This window comes from Trifolium pratense, linkage group LG5, assembly GCF_020283565.1.
Source record: "Trifolium pratense cultivar HEN17-A07 linkage group LG5, ARS_RC_1.1, whole genome shotgun sequence".
In the NCBI taxonomy this organism is placed as follows: domain Eukaryota; kingdom Viridiplantae; phylum Streptophyta; class Magnoliopsida; order Fabales; family Fabaceae; genus Trifolium; species Trifolium pratense.
In genome coordinates, this window is record NC_060063.1 from 53,741,346 (window position 1) to 53,761,692 (window position 20,347).

The 20,347-nt window shown below is 31.3% G+C and overlaps 3 protein-coding genes across 4 annotated transcripts; all 3 read right to left on the bottom strand.

The window, feature by feature from the left end:
* Window positions 1–328: 328 nt before the first annotated feature.
* On the bottom strand, window positions 329–5,896 carry LOC123885405 (importin subunit alpha-1-like). Of its 2 annotated transcripts, none has more exons than XM_045934683.1 (9): window positions 5,637–5,896; window positions 2,977–3,080; window positions 2,749–2,880; window positions 2,300–2,485; window positions 2,043–2,206; window positions 1,874–1,952; window positions 1,408–1,536; window positions 882–1,009; window positions 329–803 (listed from the first exon to the last, which is right to left on the bottom strand). In XM_045934683.1, exons 1-9 carry the CDS (start codon window positions 5,710–5,712, stop codon window positions 494–496), a joined length of 1,308 nt encoding a protein of 435 aa, XP_045790639.1. In that variant the 5' UTR covers window positions 5,713–5,896; the 3' UTR covers window positions 329–493. The 2 variants fall into 2 exon arrangements, with proteins under 2 accessions (XP_045790639.1, XP_045790638.1); XM_045934682.1 differs by lacking the exon at window positions 5,637–5,896 and adding an exon at window positions 3,447–3,586.
* Window positions 5,897–7,206: 1,310 nt separating this feature from the next.
* LOC123885409 (glycerophosphodiester phosphodiesterase GDPD6-like) lies at window positions 7,207–10,929 on the bottom strand. The gene is made up of 8 exons (XM_045934687.1): window positions 10,682–10,929; window positions 9,902–10,080; window positions 9,378–9,561; window positions 9,165–9,239; window positions 8,802–8,911; window positions 8,089–8,307; window positions 7,765–7,920; window positions 7,207–7,648 (listed from the first exon to the last, which is right to left on the bottom strand). The coding sequence occupies exons 1-8, from the start codon at window positions 10,695–10,697 to the stop codon at window positions 7,415–7,417; spliced, it is 1,173 nt and encodes a 390-aa protein (XP_045790643.1). The 5' UTR covers window positions 10,698–10,929; the 3' UTR covers window positions 7,207–7,414.
* Window positions 10,930–15,528: 4,599 nt separating this feature from the next.
* Window positions 15,529–19,413, bottom strand: LOC123885408 (glycerophosphodiester phosphodiesterase GDPD6-like). Its single transcript, XM_045934686.1, has 8 exons — window positions 19,013–19,413; window positions 18,123–18,301; window positions 17,596–17,779; window positions 17,383–17,457; window positions 17,112–17,221; window positions 16,409–16,627; window positions 16,085–16,240; window positions 15,529–15,969 (listed from the first exon to the last, which is right to left on the bottom strand). The coding sequence occupies exons 1-8, from the start codon at window positions 19,026–19,028 to the stop codon at window positions 15,730–15,732; spliced, it is 1,179 nt and encodes a 392-aa protein (XP_045790642.1). The 5' UTR covers window positions 19,029–19,413; the 3' UTR covers window positions 15,529–15,729.
* Window positions 19,414–20,347: the final 934 nt, after the last annotated feature.

Here is a 20,347-nt window from a genome sequence, read left to right on the forward strand (position 1 = left end):
CTGAGTTCCATTTGTTTTGTGGTTTTCTTCATTTTATTAATCTTCACAGACACAATTCAAACTCTCTCTCTCTCTCTCTCTCTCTCTCTCTCTCTCTCTCTCTCTCTCTCTCTCTCTCTCTCTCTCACTCACTCACTCACTCAATGTCAGATATCAAGAGAAAGAGAGCAATTTTTCATTTCCTAACCTTTGAAGAGATCAACTCCACTGTAGATTTAATTCTTCATTTCCTAACCAATTTTTATAATTGGTTGTTTGAGATTTTGAGAGGAGTAGCATTTGCCTCCCCTAGAATGATCTGAGTTTAAATATTCTTAAAAATAGTAAATAATGTTTTTCTATTAAATTGATGATTAGTCTCAAAGCAATACACCATAACATACGTTTTTACAAACTATGACCCTAAAAAAAATAGGACTCAAAGCAGCTTCAAAGAAAACCCTCTCAAAAAAGTCTTTAACTGAAGTTGAATTCACCATATGGGTCCGGAAGGTCATTGCCCGGAGATAGCATCCTCGTCTTCGTCTTCCAACAAATAATATGTCTCGAGAATTTTAACAGCCTTCTCATAAATTTCATTGTTGTCATGACACTGCAATTTTTCAATCTTTTCCAATCCCTCAGCATCATCTATCATCTGAGCATACAAGTTGACATCATCTCCCGTGTTACCAAAGCTTTTCTCCGCTTTTCCAACTTTCAGAAAATTCTCAAGACCTTCTAAACAGATAGTAACAATTTTTGGATCAGGGCAAAGAAGCAAATCACACAGAGGCTTAATGCAACCCTGGCTCACCAAGTACCTAGTAATAACAAAATTTGGTAAGTTAATAGGTAAACTCTCATATTACAAAATAATAATTAAAAATTACTTTACATACTTTATTTGCTCATTGGTACCGCCGGATGAAGCATTATAGAATGCACATGCAGCTTCTTTTTTAATGTCAAACTCGGCATTTTGAAAGAGATTGACTAGGGAAGCAATCAGACCAGCTTCAATAACTGCCTGCATCATACATAAAAGATAGAGTTCAGAGCGCTTTTTTAGTAAATACGCCAACTAAAAATCACATAAATGCAAACAAAACTCGAGACCAAACCCAACACAGAATACATTCCCTTCAGTGATGTATTTACAACAAAATGGAAAATAAGGGTTTACAGTCACCTAACTATTACACTGATTGGTGTAACCTGAGAACTAAATATATCAAGAAGACTACAACGGTTTTTTTTGCACGACGGCTCCATGTTAACCAACATGTAGCTTTGATTTATATGCATGTGATGCCCAAACATCAAACTTGAAGAAAAGCAGAAGCAATAAAGAAATTAACATTGCACTTTATTGAACATGATATTTACCATCATTTGAGAACCAAAAGATGGGATTTATCAGCTTACCTGTATCTGCTCTGTGTTTCCAGCTGTGATGTTAGCTATAGTCCAGCAAGCCTCTATCTGAATACTTTTGTCGTGATTATGGGTCAACAGGCTCAAAAGGCATGGGAGTGAACCATGATTGATAACAGCCTGACAAAAAGGAGTACAAGGGGTGAGAAAAGACTAGATTAATAGTAATAAATAGTAGTGAATGACCAGAAAAAGTATAACTCATCTTTCTTCCCAAAACAAAATTCCCCTACCCCTCAAAAAACAAAATTGTTTCCTAGGTTAATATTTCAAAGTTGTCGATCAATTTTCAACAACCACATACTACAGCATTTTGATGTTATCACTTGATCAAATTAGACTTGCCAAACTTACCTTCGAACAATTTCACTAATTCAAATACTTAGTTCAATGAAAGTTAAATTTAATAATTAGGAAGAAAGTAATTATAACAATTCAAAATCCATTATGACTTTACCTGAGTCTGCATATGGTCTCCAGTTACAATATTTCCCACGGTACGAAGTGCAGGAATCAGCACTGAAGGAGATGGGTGCCTTCAAAACATGCATATACAGTTAGAGCCAAAATAATCAATAATTGCAACAGAATATTGGTTGAGCAGGGATATAAGAATTGGTACTTACAGAAGGAGCTGCACCAGTCTGCCACATACACCTGCGTCAATCACGGCTTGGATTTTGTCACTTGATCCATCAGAAAGAAATGAGAGTGCCCAGCATGTCTCCGTCAGGACTTCTTCATCATTGGAAAAAAGCAAATGCTGGAGAGCGGGAAGGACTGGCCTCACCTGTTCATCAAAAGTCTAGTATTAATTAATACACAGATAAAGGTCTTCAATGCATGCAGGTTTGGTTTTAATTAAACAAGAAACAACAACTACCTCCTCAAATTGGGGTTGTGGCTTTCCGCTGAGAAAGTTTAAAAGGGTCCACATGGCATCTCTCAGCATAGAAAGCTTTGCTTGCTCATTCAACTGAGATAACAGCGGGATCAGGGCACCATGACTGAGAACAAGATCACGGCACCTAGGGGAATCACCGGCAACGTTTCCCAATGCCCACACAGCCTACAAGTTCAGAGTTTTATTGTTCAGTTGAAGGAAAAAAAGAAGAAGACAATCCTAATTCTAATGCTAAACAGTGTGCCCCGGGGCCCTGGACTAGTTAAGCATATTAATAAGGAAACTTCTTCTTGGAATTTGTGCACTCAATGCGTTAAAATTGTAGAAAGTTATCTTCCTAACATTAATTTTCTCTTTAAATTCCTATTCTGGCATGCTTAACAAGTAACCCGGGGCACTGTTTAGCACGATCCTTAGTATAAATATACCTGTTCGCGAACAAGATGATTAGGTGAACTAAGTAGCTTGACAAATATCGGCACTGCACCATGATCAATTACCACCTTAGTGTGCTTAGAAGTTCCAGATGCTATGTATGCGAGTATCCAAGCAGCCATATACTAAAACAAACAAACAATCAATCAATCAAACAGCAAAATTTAAACTAAACCACACTACATAGTAAATTACATAAATTTCGAAAAGTTAAAACAAACCTGAATTTGAGGGATATCATCCATGGCTAGAAATTTAACAAATTGAGGAACAACACCACATTGAATAAATTTCTCAATAACTTTCTCAGCAGGAGGGCTGCGTTCTACACAACAAACATCAAGACTTTAACACTTAGAATCAAAGCAAATATAGTAATGCATTAAAAACAATAAACAAATTATATTAATTATAAGGAAAATGTTAAATAGTGCACCCATGCACTTAGTTAAGCATACCAAAAAGAAAATTTTATCTTAAAAATTGTGCATTCAATGCATTGAAACCGTAAAAAGTTGTTTTTATCAATATTAACTTTATGTTTTATTTCTATTTTTGATATGCTTAACAAGTACATCAGGTGCATTGTTTAACATACCCTAATTATAATTATAATAACTACATAAGAAGAACTAAAGTAACAGGCTGCGCCGCCGCTAAACTTTTTTGGATTAAAAAAATTAACGGTTACCATTCGAAAGAAGCTCCTGAAACTTCTTGAATTGAATAATTGCTTTCACTTGTTGGCTTTTATCATCCGCGCCCATTGCAACAAATGCTAAAGTGGTGGTGGTGGCACCAATCGAAGGTCAAAACGATGATTTGAGAATTGATATGCCAAACCCAAATTACGATTGTTTCAACTTTGAAGGAAATTAAATTTAATTTAACAAGCCAAGCCCGCGTGTAAGCCAACTGCAGCTGCTAGGCCTGAGCGCGCGTTGGTTACTTAGAGGCCAAGTTAGTTTGATAAGTCAGTTTAGTTTGTTATGAGTTTGTTGTAACCACCTTGCAAGTGCTATATAAGGCCTTGCCTATGTGAATAAACATTAGAGATTGGATTTGCCTTAACAAATGATACTACCCCTGATTATTTTTCGTATGCTTATGACTAATTTCATCAGCATGTTGCATCCATGATTGATATACACATGATGTTCCGCCGAACCCGTGCATCGCACGGGCAGCCATCTAGTTCAATAAATTAAGGATAGGCTGAAGTGAATAACTACATGTAGATTTCATGTTATGAATTCAATAAATTCTTTTTTGGGTTTTCTTTGTGCTAGCTGATTGTATTCAATACAACATGACATCCAGTAGGCTTATTTTTTCAGTATGTTTATTTTTCATTCTTTTTTTTTTTTCCTATTTTTTGGGGTTTTCTTAAAAAATATAAAATTATTTCTATACTTGATTTGTCTTAATTTTTCAGTTAATTAATTGAGTATACTTGATAATGTATGTATCACCTCATTAATTGAGTATAGTTGAAATAGGTTTATGATAATATTTTCTGATTCAATAGGAGGAGGTCCAGGAAGAAAATATACCATCGGTTTCTCAATTGACCCCTACTTTTCAAAGCATGTGAGTAGCTGTAGTTTTCCTAAATTAATATTTAGTTTATCATACTTTTTTACTATTTTAGAAATTGACTGACAATTTTCTTATTTTATTTGTAGAAATATGCCTGAGAACCAGATGGACCAGCCTTAGAACAATATAGATCCTCAAAATCAAAATTAGTTCAATGAAGGAAAAAAAAATTATGTATTGATAGCTTAGCTTCCACTTGTTTGAGTTATAAATTGGTCGTCATCAGATACTAGACTTAGAATTTGTTTATTGCAATTTCTATATTCAAATTGTTAGAATATGATTTAGAATTTTCTTAGAATTTTCTATAACACTTAGAATTTTCTTATAGAATTTGTCTAGTGTTTGATGACAAACAATTTGAATATAGAAGTTGCAATAAACAAATTCTAAGTCTAGTATCTGATGACGACCAATTTATAACTCAAACAAGTGGAAGCTAAGCTATCAATACATAATTTTTTTTTCCTTCATTGAACTAATTTTGATTTTGAGGATCCATATTGTTCTCAGGCTGGTCCATCTGGTTCTCAGGCATATTTCTACAAATAAAATAAAAAAATTGTCAGTCAATTTCTAAAATAGTAAAAAAGTATGATAAACTAAATATTAATTTAGGAAAACTACAGCTACTCACATGCTTTGAAAAGTAGGGGTCAATTGAGAAACCGATGGTATATTTTCTTCCTGGACCTCCTCCTATTGAATCAGAAAATATTATCATAAACCTATTTCAACTATACTCAATTAATGAGGTGATACATACATTATCAAGTATACTCAATTAATTAACTGAAAAATTAAGACAAATCAAGTATAGAAATAATTTTATTCTTTTTTAAGAAAACCCCAAAAAATAGAAAAAAAAAAAGAATGAAAAATAAACATACTGAAAAAATAAGCCTACTGGATGTCATGTTGTATTGAATACAATCAGCTAGCACATAAAGAAAACCCAAAAAAAGAATTTATTGAAAGAAAATGTTAAATAGTGCATCCGGTGCACTAGTTAAGCATACTAAAAAAAAATTTTGTCTTGAAAATTGTGCATTCAATACATTGAAACTGTAAAAAGTTGTTTTTATCAATATTAACTTTATGTTTTATTTTTATTTTTGATATGCTTAACAAGTACACCGGATGCACTATTTAACATGACCTTAATTATTATCAAAAAAAAAACATGACCCTAATTATAATTATAATAACTACATATCAAGAAGAACAAAAGTAACATGCAGCGCCCGCTAAACTTTTTTGGATTAAAAAAATTAACAGTTACCATTCGAAAGAAGCTCCTGAAACTTCTGGAATTGAATAATTGCTTTCACTTGTTGGCTTTTATCATCCGCGCCCATTGCAACAAATGCTAAAGTGGTGGTGGTGGCACCAATCGAAGGTCAAAACGATGATTTGAGAATTGATATGCGAAACCCAAATTACGATTGTTTCAACTTTGAAGGAAATCTAAATTTAATTTAACAACTCAATTTAACAACTATATATAGTAGTTTTAGTGGATCAATTAATCATTGTTTATAATCTTTTATCTTATCTCGTTTTTTTCTGTTTTTTGTTTTGTTTTTAAGAGTATATATATATATATATATATATATATATATATATATATATATATATATATATATATATATATATATATATATCGTCTTTTTGTTTAAAACAAATCTTTTTCTTTTTGATAAATCTCTTTTTCAAAAACAAATTTTTAGGGAGTGTTTGTTTCAAACACAAAAGTAACTTAGTACCTATTTCCGAAAAAAAAAAACTAACTTAATACAGTTTCACACAACTTTTTTTCCTCTTCTTTTTTCTTAGAAATAAGAAATTAGGCCAAACATGTAAGAAAAAAAAATAGCTTCTATACTTTAAGAAAAATTATAATATATTATAAAACATATCTTTTAACCTTATCTATTAATAATATATTAAAATCGATTACTACCAAAGTTATTAATTTAATCTTATTACTTTTAATCACGTTGCAAATTTTATATCCTTCATTTAAAAAAATATTAAAAAAAAATATAGATAGAACTAGTTTCGCACGAATCTATAGACTTTTATCAAGTTTGTCACTATATTACTCCCTCCGGTCTTATATATAAGAGAATGTTTATTTTTTAGATTCATGTAAAGTTGATGTATCTAGACTATAATGTTGTCAAGATACATCAACTTTACAATGAATCTAAAATGTAAACTTTTTTTTATATATAGGACCGGACGGAGTAATATAGAAAACTTTTTTAAAATTAAATATTTAAAAATTTGTTATATAGTATTATTAAAATATAAGTAGAATTATTGTGTTAATTAGTATTTCTTATAAACTTATTTATTCAATTTTTGATGTTTCAGTGATAAATAATGGTCCCGTGTATATTTTTCATAAAAAATTAGAAATTTTATTAAGAATATTTAGGGTAATTTGGTAAGTCTGTTTGATACTAAATAACTTTGTTATATTATTATTAATAGTCAGTAGTAAACTTTGTAGTAATATTGGATATGTTTTGCTTATAAAAAAAAATTGTTTATGTTTCTTCTACTTTTTTATGAAAAATATTGTGTATGTGTTTTTTTTATAGTGTTTTTTTTTGTATTCTTATTTTTATGCTTTTTTTCTTTCTATTTTTATGTATAAATTGTTCTGTCTTGTTTCCTATCTATAATTTGTTTTGTTCCTACTTTTAAGCATATATATTTTTCTATATTTTTTTAGAGTAAAATTACAATGAAGAATATTTTTTTTAGAAAAAGTGACCTTAAAAAGACCCAGGCACACTTTTTAGAAATAAAATTTCAACGTTTTATGTAAATGCAGGCGAGAATTGCAACACAAGTTTAAACTTCTGAATTCATTATCTGAAAAAACAAATAGATTTGCATTTGAGTTTTCCTTAGTTTTTAGACACAATAGCTTTTCAGTCGAATGCTCTCTTTGAACATGTTGATATAAGCTTTATGAACACATAATAAGTCAATTCAAACACTGAAACACAAACACATACTTCCTACACACCATCTCACATCTCAAAATCATTCATAAGGGGATACCAACAAAGCAATTTTATGTAATAGTTCGGATTCAATCTTGTCATCTCGATGATTAGGGGAGGTCCATTCCTGAAAATTATGAAGACTGCCGGTGAAATCTGTAAACAAACCATCAACTCCTATCTTGTTGATCCAGTAATCGTACTCGTTGTATGGATCTTGACTAAAGTTGAAATGCAAATACTGGTTCTCATTTCTGTAAGTGTATGGATGCACCTGCTCACAAAACATGCAAGACAATGAAATCAAGAATTTATCGACACGATGTTTTAAAAATTAACAAATCCAAGTAAACATATGAAAGAAAACAAGGTTTAAACAAAGAAGTGTACCTGCAGATTACGAGCATGTGCCCGTGCAACAAGATCGGAAGGATTTGTCGTATAATTGTTAACCACAGGAACTATAGTATCCTTCCAAGGTCCAATTCCTACAACATATTGCTTTATGTAGTCTAGGTATGTATCAGATGTAATTTCCCAATATGACTGCACATCAACATTATGGAACTATTTTGTTAGGCTTTGTAATAGACAACTTATAATTAGAAAACAACATTGTATAATATTACACGGAGTTTCTCTCAAAAAAGATTAAGACAGTACATAAAGTTGTGGAAGATAAAGGGACAAGCCAAGGTAAAATACGTTATTCACCTGATTAGTGTCTTGTGTTGGAATATCAACTTCATCGATTAATAAAATCTTAGGCAACTCCGTTTTATTTGATATATACACAAGTGAAGTTGGAGCAAATGACTGAACAAATGCAGGTTGTTTCAACCAATCTTTTGACAGGTATGAACCCTTGTATCCATATTTCTGAAGTGTTTCCACAAACTTGTCCTCAAATCTTTTGCCATCCGACCATTTCACCTGTTATTTTATGAAATTAATGAACAAAAAGCAGACAACAAACTCTACAGAATTTGGCTACAAAAATACTAATAATATATGTCAATCTATCAAGCGTGAGATTTGAAAGCCTTTGCATTAAACATTCTAAGATCTTAATACAATCTACATCCTTTGACACTTCCGATTATATAATATAACCTCATCCGTGTAACAGTCATTATCCTTAAAATAAAGCTAAAGTCACAGTTTAGTTTATTGTAAAACATCCCCAGCATTAACAATCAGATGCATATGCACAATAAGAAGGCAAGCTCAAAATATATTCTTCCGTTACAAGATATATCATTGTATGTACAACAGTACAAGATATCACCAGTCACCAGTACCAAGGACCAACCATCACATACATATACAATATGATTGGACGATTAAAATATATTCTTTTGTTACATTATATATCGGTTGCTCTGCCACAAATAGAAGTGTGTTGGATTAGAGAGAGAAATACTCACATACTGGTTGATAAGTACTGGATTTTTTATCTCAGGATATATTCCAACAACTCTGGGTGCATCCAGTGCTATGTTAATGAACTCTTCAAAAGTGATTATTTGAAATTTTCCTGAAGGAGATTCCAAAAGTAATGTTATATACTTATCTATTTTTATGTTTGCCAAAGTAAATAACAGTTTCATGTAATAATCACAAGTAAAAAACAAGTCATCTGCAGACAGTTCCTGTAAAAATGATCATTGAATCATTTTAAAATCTGACGGGGCTTCGACACATATATAACATATATAAGAGAAGAAAAGGAGAGTATTACACACAATAAAATGATGAAAAACTACTAATAATTAGAAGACGGGACTAACCATTATACTGTGGATCCCTAAAGCTAAACCTCTGATTTACCCTCAACGACTTTAATTCCTTTAACGTGAAATCAACTGCAAATAGTATAATTACTTTAGCAAATTCTATTTACTTGTAAGCCGTGTAAAAAACTGGATGAAGAAACAGAATACTATTTCCGATTTTGTTCAATTAACACAGATTAAACTTAACAAAAAGAATAGCATCAGTACCAGTGAAAAATCCAGTGGTATTGTTCCCTTGGACTTCGTATGTTCTTTTACGATTAGCAAACTCTTTGTATTTTGCTATGTCAGTAGTGTTATCAAGGGTAACATCATGGAAACATATAAGAACACCATCTTTGGAAGATAATATATCAGTTTCAATGAAGTCTGCACCTTCCTCAATAGCTCTCTACAAAAAGAAGTTCATCATTAGGCAAGTAGTATAAATAAACCAAAGAAGAAAATGAGGCCGACTATGTTATCTGCACTGCCACAGTACCAAATACTAGTTTGCGCATAAGTGTAGCATAGCATAGAATCAATTAGATAACAAGAATCAATAAGATAACTGAACCTTCAAAATAGAATCTAGAACACAAATCTGAAAGAAAAACGGAGCTAATCAGTGTATGGTCAACGGAATACATATACAGCAAACTGAACCAGGGGCACCTCACATAAACTTTGGATGCAGACATAAAGTAAAGAGAAAGGAAAACAATTTTGGCAGAAGAGTTATGTAGATTCACCAGGTATGCCTGACTAGTTTCTTCAGGAATTTCTCCGTTCGATCCCCTGTGTGCAAGGTTATATGGGCGAAAAGTTTGAAGAGGCCGCCTACTTCCATCATCACCTTTGCCAGGAAGTGGATAAAAAGGCCTTGCCGTGCCTCCAATCACGAGCAATAGAAATACAAAAGGTGCGAAACCTGTTTATATTTATTACACCAAGTTAAGAGATACTTAGCCAGAAACACTACAAGAAAAACAATTACTTGCGCACAAACATGAACAAATCCATCCCATTTTCACACTTAGCAATAGTAATTAAGACGAGATACTTAACAGTCTACACGAATTACTGATAAACACTGAAGCATGAGAGAACCCAATTATGGATTCCAAGAAAAGAGAAACATTTGAAGGGGTGAGGCCTAAGGATCAAAGATGAAATTAGTTTTACCATCACTAAGTTAAGTTACATCAGTATCATCATCACCACTATCAATTAATCATATACAGAACTATGACAAAATAGAAATTCTATAAATATAATAATAAAGAAACAAAATTCCATAGTTCCATCCCCGCAACAGCAATCGGGATGATGCTGAAACCACTTGATGGTCAGAACTGACCCCGAACCAGATTAAACCGGTGGTGAAAGCAAAAAAAAACAAAAAACAAAAATGATTCCCAGAAAGTTGCTAAAAAGATAAATCCTCACGCAGCTCAACAAAAAAAACACACGCTAATAATGTGAAGAGAATTTAACAAACATAGATTCTTAAAAAAAAGAAAAAGACTTACTGAATGATGAAACCATTGAGATAGATACGATGTGGTTCGTTGTGTTGTTTTGTTCCTCACTCAGTTCATTGTTTGTTTCTACACCTTTTGAGTCTTCCTAGGATTCTAAGAACAACGAATATATATACTATATCTGCATCACAAATGTGAAAATAAATAAAATGTTGAAATTATAATTTTTGGAAAGTCGTTGGTTGCTGCATCACATACGAATATTCGTCGTATTTTTATTTTGTGCTTCCTTCATTGGAGTTTATTTAGCTTCTAAATCGGTTTAGAAGTAGGGTTGGGAATAGGCCAGGCGGTCTACGGGGGCCTTCGGCCTGGCCTGTGTAAAGTCTGGTCTGGCCTGGTCTGGTTATTAAAAATGTCAGGCTTAGGCTTTAAAAATAGCCTGTTTATGTAAATAGGCCAGGCTTAGGCTTCTAAAAAAGCCTACGAAGCCTGATAGGCCGGCCTGTTTATAATTATTATTATTTATATTATATTATTATTTTATGAATCTTATAAAAAACTAAAAATATTATTTATATAAATACAAAATATCAGAGAAAATATATTTGTTGCTTAAAAAAAAAAAGAAAAGAGAAAATATATTTGTTTTTATAGTGTATATTTTGGTTGTTCGCTTGTTGCTGACTACATTTAGCAAACAATTTGTATTATGGCGACTTTGTCGTAATCGTATTTGTTATTTTATTAGTTTTTAATTATTGTGTTAATCATTTTATTAGCTTTTTTTTAATGTTGTAGAAATTATAAAAAATTAAATGTGAACTTCGTAAGGCCTGTTTAGCCTATTTAAAAAGACTATATAGAGAAGCCTTAATGTAACACAGGCTTTTAAATAGGCTACAAGGCCAAACCAGGCTTTTAAAAGGCTCAGGCCAGGCCAAAAAAAATAACATTTGATAGGCCGTAGGCCAGGCCTAGGCCTGAAGAAAAATCATAGGCCAGGCTCAGGCCTTTCAAAGTCTGGCCTGGCCTGGCCTGTTCCCAACCCTATTTAGAAGAGTTGAATTCATTCATATCAAAGTATGATAAACTTAGATTAATACTAATACTAATACTAATTTCAGTTATAATAGAGGGAGGTACATACAAGAAGAACAGGTGTCATTCTTTTTGTGATTAAAAAAAATGCCATAGAGTACTAAGTATGACATTAACAGGTTGTTAAAACTTTCTGGTCTTGCTAACGAGTGTCTTGGGGCATTTATTAAGCAACGAAAAAGAAAAAGAAAAAGAAAAGAAAGTAAAATTTAAACCTTTAAAATGTTAACTAGATATATTTCAAGATAATTTTACTATTTTTGTTAGTTTAAGTAGTGTCTCATATACTATTTAGCATTCACCTTTTCTTAATGAATACAATAAAATGAGTGAGACCAACGATTGATTGATGCAAGTGGCACAAGATTTACATGGAAATGAATTAGACATGATCGCCCTTTTTATGCAATCGTGCATTCAAGACATTTGTGGCCTATAGGATTAAGATCGAACGGTCTAAAAAATATTTATTTTATATTTATTTAATAGTACTAGATATATTATACTTAAATCAAGGTTATTTGATCTTGATCAGAAGATCACCAAAACTTGAATACAATGAATTTATATTGTATTGAGTCATCTCTTAAAAAATAGTCACATGATCACATGTTTGATTATGTCTCTTGTAGAGAAAAAACTTCAACGATTGAAATTTCATATTTATATATTAACTATTTTATTTTTTCACTAAAAGCACTAAAAATTTCAAATAAGTTAGGCTAAAATGCACTTTTGGCCCCCTAACTTATATAAACTTGCGATTTTAGCCCCATAATTTTGAAAATACCAGTTTTGGCCCCCCTAACTTTCACAATTTTGTTTGTAGGCTGCGATATCAAAATGATATTCCGATGGATCCATTTTTTGTGATATTGGAAGTAGATTGGATGAGATGTTTTTTGGGATATTGGTACATAAATTGATGTATGAGTCCCTATTTATTAATGGATGTATGAGTCGAATTGGGTGGTGGACCACTGACGGATTCGAAATAAGTTATTGTATAGAGTTAATTATTAGATAAAGATTAGATTCGAATTGGGTGGTGGACCACTGACGGATTCAAAATAAGTTATTATATAGAGTTAATTATTTGATGATTCGAATTGGATGGTGGACCACTGGCAGATTCAAACACAATAATTAAAGCAAACACTACACTAACATTTCAAATACAACAGTTAAAGCAAACACTACACTAGCATATTCAAATACAATAATTAAAGCAAACACTACACTGACATATTCAAACACAATAATTAAAGCGAACACTACAAACAAATACTTGATTGAAATTAGTTATCAAACAGTTCTTGAGCCAACTTTTCCAACAGCTCTTTTTCCGATCATCGAGATGCTCGTCGGAACTTAACTTTAGATACAATTTCATTTTCTTAGTCTGAGTCTTTTCTTTCATCAATTGGTTAGCCTCTTGGTGCATCAATGCTATCTTCTCCAATCGTTCAAGCTCTTTCTCCTTGAATTGTTTGTATTCAGCCTATTCTTTGTCCACCACATCCAAGGCAGCTTCATTGCTTTTCTTTTTACCCTTTTTTTAGCTGCCTCCCTACTCATAGGACGAGCACTAGATCCTACAGAGTTTGAGCCACATGCATCACTCTCGTGAGATCTCTTAGATCCAATACTTCATGAGCCAATATTTCCTCCTATTTGACTACTATAACATGGTTGATCACAGAGAGCATGTAATTCTACCATTAAAGTGAATTGAACATTCTTCCCACATGCGTATATTTCCTGCGCTTTTGTCAAAACATCATTATCCGACCAATCACTTCCTTGTAAACGCTTAGCGCCATCATAAGCGTCAATTCATTTACCCAATATTTTGTTCATATAACTAAAACAGTTTCGGCATGCAACTCCATCACGGAGAGGATCGAATGAACAATGCTCATTACAATAGTCAGCAATTTTACCCCAATATGTTTCACCTTTCTGGTTTCTCCCGACAACACTGCTTGTTCCAAATTTAATCCACTCACTAATTAGCACAAAAATTTGATCAGTGTTCCATGCTAGTTGCTGGTTTTTCGTGCTCTTAGGAGTTGAATCCTCTGAATTTGGAGTGACTTCATTAGCAACTGCCATGCCACCAATAGTTATTTGTGTTTAAAATTAAGGAAATTCAGGTGCACCACCACTCGAAAATTTTTCATTCACCATTGGCATATAACCATTAAAAGGGGGTGTTTGACATGGATTTCTCATCATAGATCCATAATATGGATGCAAGTTTGGAATAGAGGATGACTAGTTGAAATTTGGTGCAAAACCAAAATTAGGTATGTTTTGAGGATGTTGGTTGGAAAATTGATTTGGATTTTGATAATTGTTGGGATTTAGATAATTATTAGGATTTTGATAATTGTTGGATTGGGATAATTAGAAGAATTTTGGATGTTGAAATGATTATTGAAATCCATTTCACTAAAAAAAGACTAGAACATTAAAATAAACACTAATAAATATATAATAATAAGAATAAGATAGTGAATTACTTATGTATCGGGTTAGTTGTTCTTTAAAATTCAATTTAACAACTATATATAGTAGTTTTAGTGGATCAATTAATCATTGTTTATAATCTTTTATCTTATCTCGTTTTTTTCTGTTTTTTGTTTTGTTTTTAAGAGTATATATATATCTCGTCTTTTTGTTTAAAACAACTCTTTTTCTTTTTCATAAATCTCTTTTTCAAAAACAAATTTTTAGGGAGTGTTTGTTTCAAACTCTAAAGTAACTTAGTACCTATTTCCGAAAAAAAATTAACTTAGTACTGTTTCACATAACTTTTTTTTCACTTCTTTTTTCTTAGAAATAAGAAATTAGGCCAAACATGTAAAAAAAAAAATAGCTTCTATACTTTAAGAAAAATTATAATATATTATCAAATATATTTTTTAACCTTATCTATTACTAATATATTAAAATCGATTACTACCAAAGTTATTAATTTATCCTTATTACTTTTAGTCACGTTGCAAATTTTATATTTTTCATTGTAATTTAACTAAAAATTTTTTTTTTTAAAAATATAGATAGAACTAGTTTCGCATGGGTCTATAGACTTTTATCGAGTTTGTCACTATATTACTAATATAGAAAACCTTTTTAAAATTAAATATTTAAAAATTTGTTATATAGTATTATTAAAATATAAGTAAAATATAAGTAAACTTATTTATTTAATTTTTGATGTTTTTTTTTTGGTAAGTAATTTTTGATGTTTCAATGACAAATAGTGGTCCCGTATATATTTTTAATAAAAAATTAGAAATTTTATTAAGAATATTTAGGATAATTTGGTAAGTCTATTTTTGGTTACATTTTTTTTTTGTTACAATTTGGTAAGTCTATTTGATACTAAATAACTTTATTATATTATAATTAATGGTTAGTAGTAAACTTTGTAGTAATATTGAATATATTTTGTTTATAAAAAAAGATTGTTTATGTTTCTTCTATTTTTTTATGAAAAATTTTGTGTATTTATTTTTTTTTATAGATTTTTTTTATATTTTTATTTTTATGCGGTTTCTTTTTTTTTCCCTATTTTTATGTATAGATTGTTCTGTCTTGTTCTTATCTATAATTTGTTTTGTTCCTACTTTTAAGTATATATTATCATCTTTCTATATTTTTTTTAATATTTTTTTTTAGTAAAATTATAATGAAGGATATTTTTTTAAGAAAAAGTGACCTTAAAAAGACCCAGGCACACTTTTTAGAAATAAAATGTCAACGTTTTATGTAAATGCAGGCGAGAATTGCAACACAACTTTAAACTTCTGAATTCATTATCTGAAAAAACAAATAGATTTGCATTTGATTTTTCCTTAGTTTCTAGACACAATAGCTTTTCTGTCGAATGCTCTCTTGAACATGTTGATATAAGCTTTATGAACACATAATAAGTCAATTCAAACACTGAAACACATACTTCCTACACACCATCCCACATCTCAAAATCATTCATAAGGGGATACCAACAAAGCAATTTTATGTAATAGTTCGGATTCAATCTTGTCATCTACATGATTAGGGGAGGTCCATTCCTGAAAATTATGAAGACTGCCAGTGAAATCTGTAAACAAACCATCAACTCCTATCGTGTTGATCCAGTAATCGTACTCCTTGTACGGATCTTGACTAAAGTTGAAATGCAAATACTGGTTCTCGTTCTCGTTTCTGTAAGTGTATGGATGCACCTGCCAACAAAACATGCAAGACAATGAAATCAAGAATATATCGACACGATCTTTGAAAATTAACAAATCCAAGTAAACATATGAAAGAAAACAAGGTTTAAACAAAGAAGTGTACCTGCAGATTACAAGCATGTGCCCGTGCAACAAGATCGGAAGGATTTGTCATATAATTGTTAACCACAGGAATTATAGTATCCTTCCAAGGTCCAATTCCTACAACATATTGCTTTATGTAGTCTAGGTATGTATCAGATGTAATTTCCCAATATGACTGCACATCATCATTACAGTACTATTTTGTTAGGCTTTGTAATAGACAATCATATAATCGGAAAACAACATTGTATAATATTACACGGAGTTTCTCTCGAAAAAGATTAAGCCAGTAATCAAGTTGTGGAAGATAAAGGGACAAGCCAAGGTAAAATACGTTATTCACCTGATTAGTGTCTTGTGTTGGAATATCAACATCATCGATTAATAAAATCTTGGGCAACTCCGTTTTATTTGATATATACACAAGTGAAGTTGGAGCAAATGACTGAACAAATGCCGGTTGTTTCAACCAATCTTTTGACAGGTATGAACCCTTGTATCCATATTTCTGAAGTGTTTCCACAAACTTGTCCTCAAATCTTTTGCCATCCGACCATTTCACCTGTTGTTATATGAATTTAGTGAACAAAAAACAGACAAAAAACTCTACAGAATTTGGCTACAAAAGCACTATTAATCTATGCCAATCTATCAAGCATAAATTTGAATGCCTTTGCATTAAACATTCTAAGCTCTTAACACAATCTACATCCTTTGACACTTTTGATTATATATTATAACTGCAATCATATGACAGTCATTATCCTTAAAATAAAGCTACAGGCACAGTTTAGTTCATTGATCGTAAAACATCTCACCAGCATTAACAATCAGATGCATATGCACAATAAGAATGCAAGCTCAAAATATATTCTTCCGTTACAACTTACAAGATATATCATTGTTAATGAAGTTTAAAATATATTCTTGTAAAATATATTCTCTAAACTATATGATTGGAGGATTAAAATATATTCTTGTTAGATTATATATGGGTTGTTCAGCCACAGATAGAAGTTTGTTGGATTAGAGAGAAAAATACTCACATACTGGTTGATAAGTACTGGATTTTTTATCTCAGGATATATTCCAACAACTCTGGGTGCATCCAATGCTATGTTAATGAACTCTTCAAAAGTGATTATTTGAAATTTTCCTGAAGGAGATTCCAAAAGTCATTATATCCTTATCTGTTTTTATGTTTGCCAAAGTTAATAACAGTTTCATGTAATATCACAAGTAAAAAAAATTCAAACAAATGAAGAAGTTACACACAATAAAATGGCGAAAAACTACTAATTAGAAGAAGGGACTAACCATTATACTGTTGATCCCTAAAGCTAAACCTCTGATTCACCCTCAATGACTTTAATTCCTTTAACGTGAAATCAACTGCAAATAGTATAATTACTTTAGCAAATTCTATTTACTTGAAAGCGGTGTAAAAAACTGGATGAAGAAACAGAATACTATTTCCGATTTTGTTCAATTAACACAGATTAAACTTAACAAAAAGAATAGCATCAGTACCAGTGAAAAATCCAGTGGTAATGACCCCTTGGACTTCGTATGTTCTTTTACGATTAGCAAACTCTTTGTATTTTGCTATGTCAGTAGTGTTATCAAGGATAACATCATGAAAACATATAAGAACACCATCTTTGGAAGATAATATATCAGTTTCGATGAAGTCTGCACCTTCCTCAATAGCTCTCTACAAAAAGAAGTTCATTATTAGGCAAGTATAAATAAACCAAAGAAGAAAATGGGGCCGACTAGTTTGTGCATAAGTGTAGCATAGCATAGTTCCATTTGATAACAAGAATCAACAAGATATCTGAAACTTCGATATAGAATCTAAAACACAAATCAAAAAGAAAAACGGAGCTAATCAGTGTATGGTCAACGGATATAAATATCAATACATATACAGCAAAGTGAACCAGGGGCACCTCATATAAACTTTTGACACATCATTTTTATGCATATAATTTTGATGCAGACATAAAGTAATGAGAAAGGAAAACAATTTTGGCAGAAGAGTTATGTAGATTCACCAGGTATGCCTGACTAGTTTCTTCAGGAATTTCTCCGTTCGATCCCCGGTGTGCAACGTTATATGGGCGAAAAGTTTGAAGAGGCCGCCTACTTCCATCATCACCTTTACCGGGAAGTGGATAAAAAGGCCTTGCAGTGCCTCCAATCACGAGCAATAGAAATACAAAAGGTGCGAAACCTGTTTATATTTATTACACCAGGTTAAGAGATACTTAGCCGGAAACACTACAAGAAAAACAATTACTTGCACACAAACATGAACAAATCCATCCCATTTTCACACTTAACAATAGTAATTAAGACGAGATACTTAAATGTCGACACAATTTACTGATAAAAACTGAAGCATGAGAGAACCTAATTATGGATTCCATCACTAAGAAGGGAGTGAGGGCTAAGGATCAAAGATGAAATTAGTTGTACCATCACTAAGTTAAGTTACATCGGTATCATCATCACCACTATCAATTAATCATATAAAGAACTATGACAAAGTAGAAATTCTACAAATTAATGATATTTGAATTTTAACATATCATTAAGGATGATACAACATAATCTGAGATTCTGAGAGGATTATCAAGCATGCATTTTGGAATGAAAATTGTGATGATAGTAACATATAAAACCTACAATTTTAATTATTGGTCAATTCCCAAAATTGAGGCAAATTGGTAGGTCCAATAATCCATTTTTATAAAATAAATGAGAAAGGGTCATTGAAAAGATAATAATAAAGAAACAAAATTGATTCCCAGAAAGTTGCTAAAAAGATAAATCCTCACTCAGCTCAACAAAAAAACAAAAGGGCACAAAAAAAAACACAAACGCTAATAATGTGAAGACAATTTAACAAACCTAGATTCTTAAAAAAGTGAAAAAGCCTTACTGAATGATGAAACCATTGAGATAGATACGATGTGGTTCGTTGTGTTGTTTTGTTCCTCACTCAGTTCATTGTTTGTTTGTTTCTACACCTTTTGAGTCTTCCTAGGATTCTAGGAACAACTAATATATACTATATCTGCATCACAAATGTGAAAATAAATAAAATGTTGAAATTATAATTTTTGGAAAGTCGTTGGTTGCTGCGGGAATAGGCTCCACATCATATACGAATATTCGTCGTATTTTTATTTTGTGCTTCCTTCATTGGAGTTTATTTAGCTTCTAAATCGGTTTACAAGAGTTGAATTCATTCATATCAAAGTATGACAACCTTAGATTAATACTAATTTCAGTTATAATAGAGGGAGGTACGTACAAGAACAACAGGTGTCATTCTTTTTGTGATTAAAAAAATGCAATACAGTACTATATACTAACTAGGTAATGAACAACCCACGACGGAAGTGATAATTTATTTTCTTTCGGGTCTTGTTAAATAATGCCTCGAAACACTAAAAAAGAACTAAAAAGGAAAAAAAGAAGAGAAAAAGTATGCATTAAAAAAGTATAATTTAAACTTTTAAAATGTTACTTCAGATATTTCAAGATAATTTTACTATTTTTATTACCTTTAACTAGTGAATCGGATACACTATTTAACATTCTTCTTTTGTTAATGAATACAGTAAAATGAATGAGACCAACAATTGATTGGCATAAGTGGCACAAGATTTACATGGAAATCAATTAGATGCAATCACCTTTTTTATGCAATCGTGCATTCAAGATATTTATGTTTATAGGATCAAGATTGGACGGTTTAAAAGATATTTATTTAATAATATTAGATATACTATATTTAAATAAGGGCTGTTTGATTCTGTCAAAAAAAAAGAAAAGGGTTGTTTGATCTTGATCAGAAGATCACCGACGCTTGACTGCAATGAATTTATACCGCATCGAATCCTCTAAAAAAATAGTCACATGTTTGATCATGTCACTTTGTATAGAAAAAACTTCGACAGTAGAAATTTGATATCAATATATTAACTATTTTATTTCTTCACTAAGCACACAGAATTTTAAATAAGTTAGTACATGTTTATATTTTGATAAACTCAAGAATTTTTTTGTAACTTAAAAACATAGATTTTGCTTGAGATGTCTATACGCAATAATGAAGGTTGGTTTGTGCTTACCAAAACTATGTGTTGTGATTGTTCCATTCTCTTAATTGAATCCAAAAGCTGCAACTTAAAAACATAGATTTTGCTCTTGATTTCAAAACAAGTTGTTGATTATTTTCATAAGAGTAGGATCTAAGTTTGGAAACGTT

Coding starts and splice junctions, on each gene's coding strand:
- LOC123885408 (XM_045934686.1), bottom strand. Junction 17,458..17,595: donor TACCACTGGATTTTTCACTG/GTACTGATGCTA, acceptor TACTATTTGCAG/TTGATTTCACGTTAAAGGAA. Junction 17,222..17,382: donor TAGGGATCAACAGTATAATG/GTTAGTCCCTTC, acceptor AATCTCCTTCAG/GAAAATTTCAAATAATCACT.
- LOC123885405 (XM_045934683.1), bottom strand. CDS start 5,712: ATGGGCGCGGATGATAAAAGCCAACAAGTGAAAGCAATTATTCAATTC. Junction 1,953..2,042: donor AGACTGGTGCAGCTCCTTCT/GTAAGTACCAAT, acceptor CATGTTTTGAAG/GCACCCATCTCCTTCAGTGC. Junction 804..881: donor GGTACCAATGAGCAAATAAA/GTATGTAAAGTA, acceptor TGTTATTACTAG/GTACTTGGTGAGCCAGGGTT.
- LOC123885409 (XM_045934687.1), bottom strand. Junction 9,562..9,901: donor AAACTAGTCAGGCATACCTG/GTGAATCTACAT, acceptor TTCTTTTTGTAG/AGAGCTATTGAGGAAGGTGC. Junction 7,921..8,088: donor CAACACAAGACACTAATCAG/GTGAATAACGTA, acceptor GTTGATGTGCAG/TCATATTGGGAAATTACATC.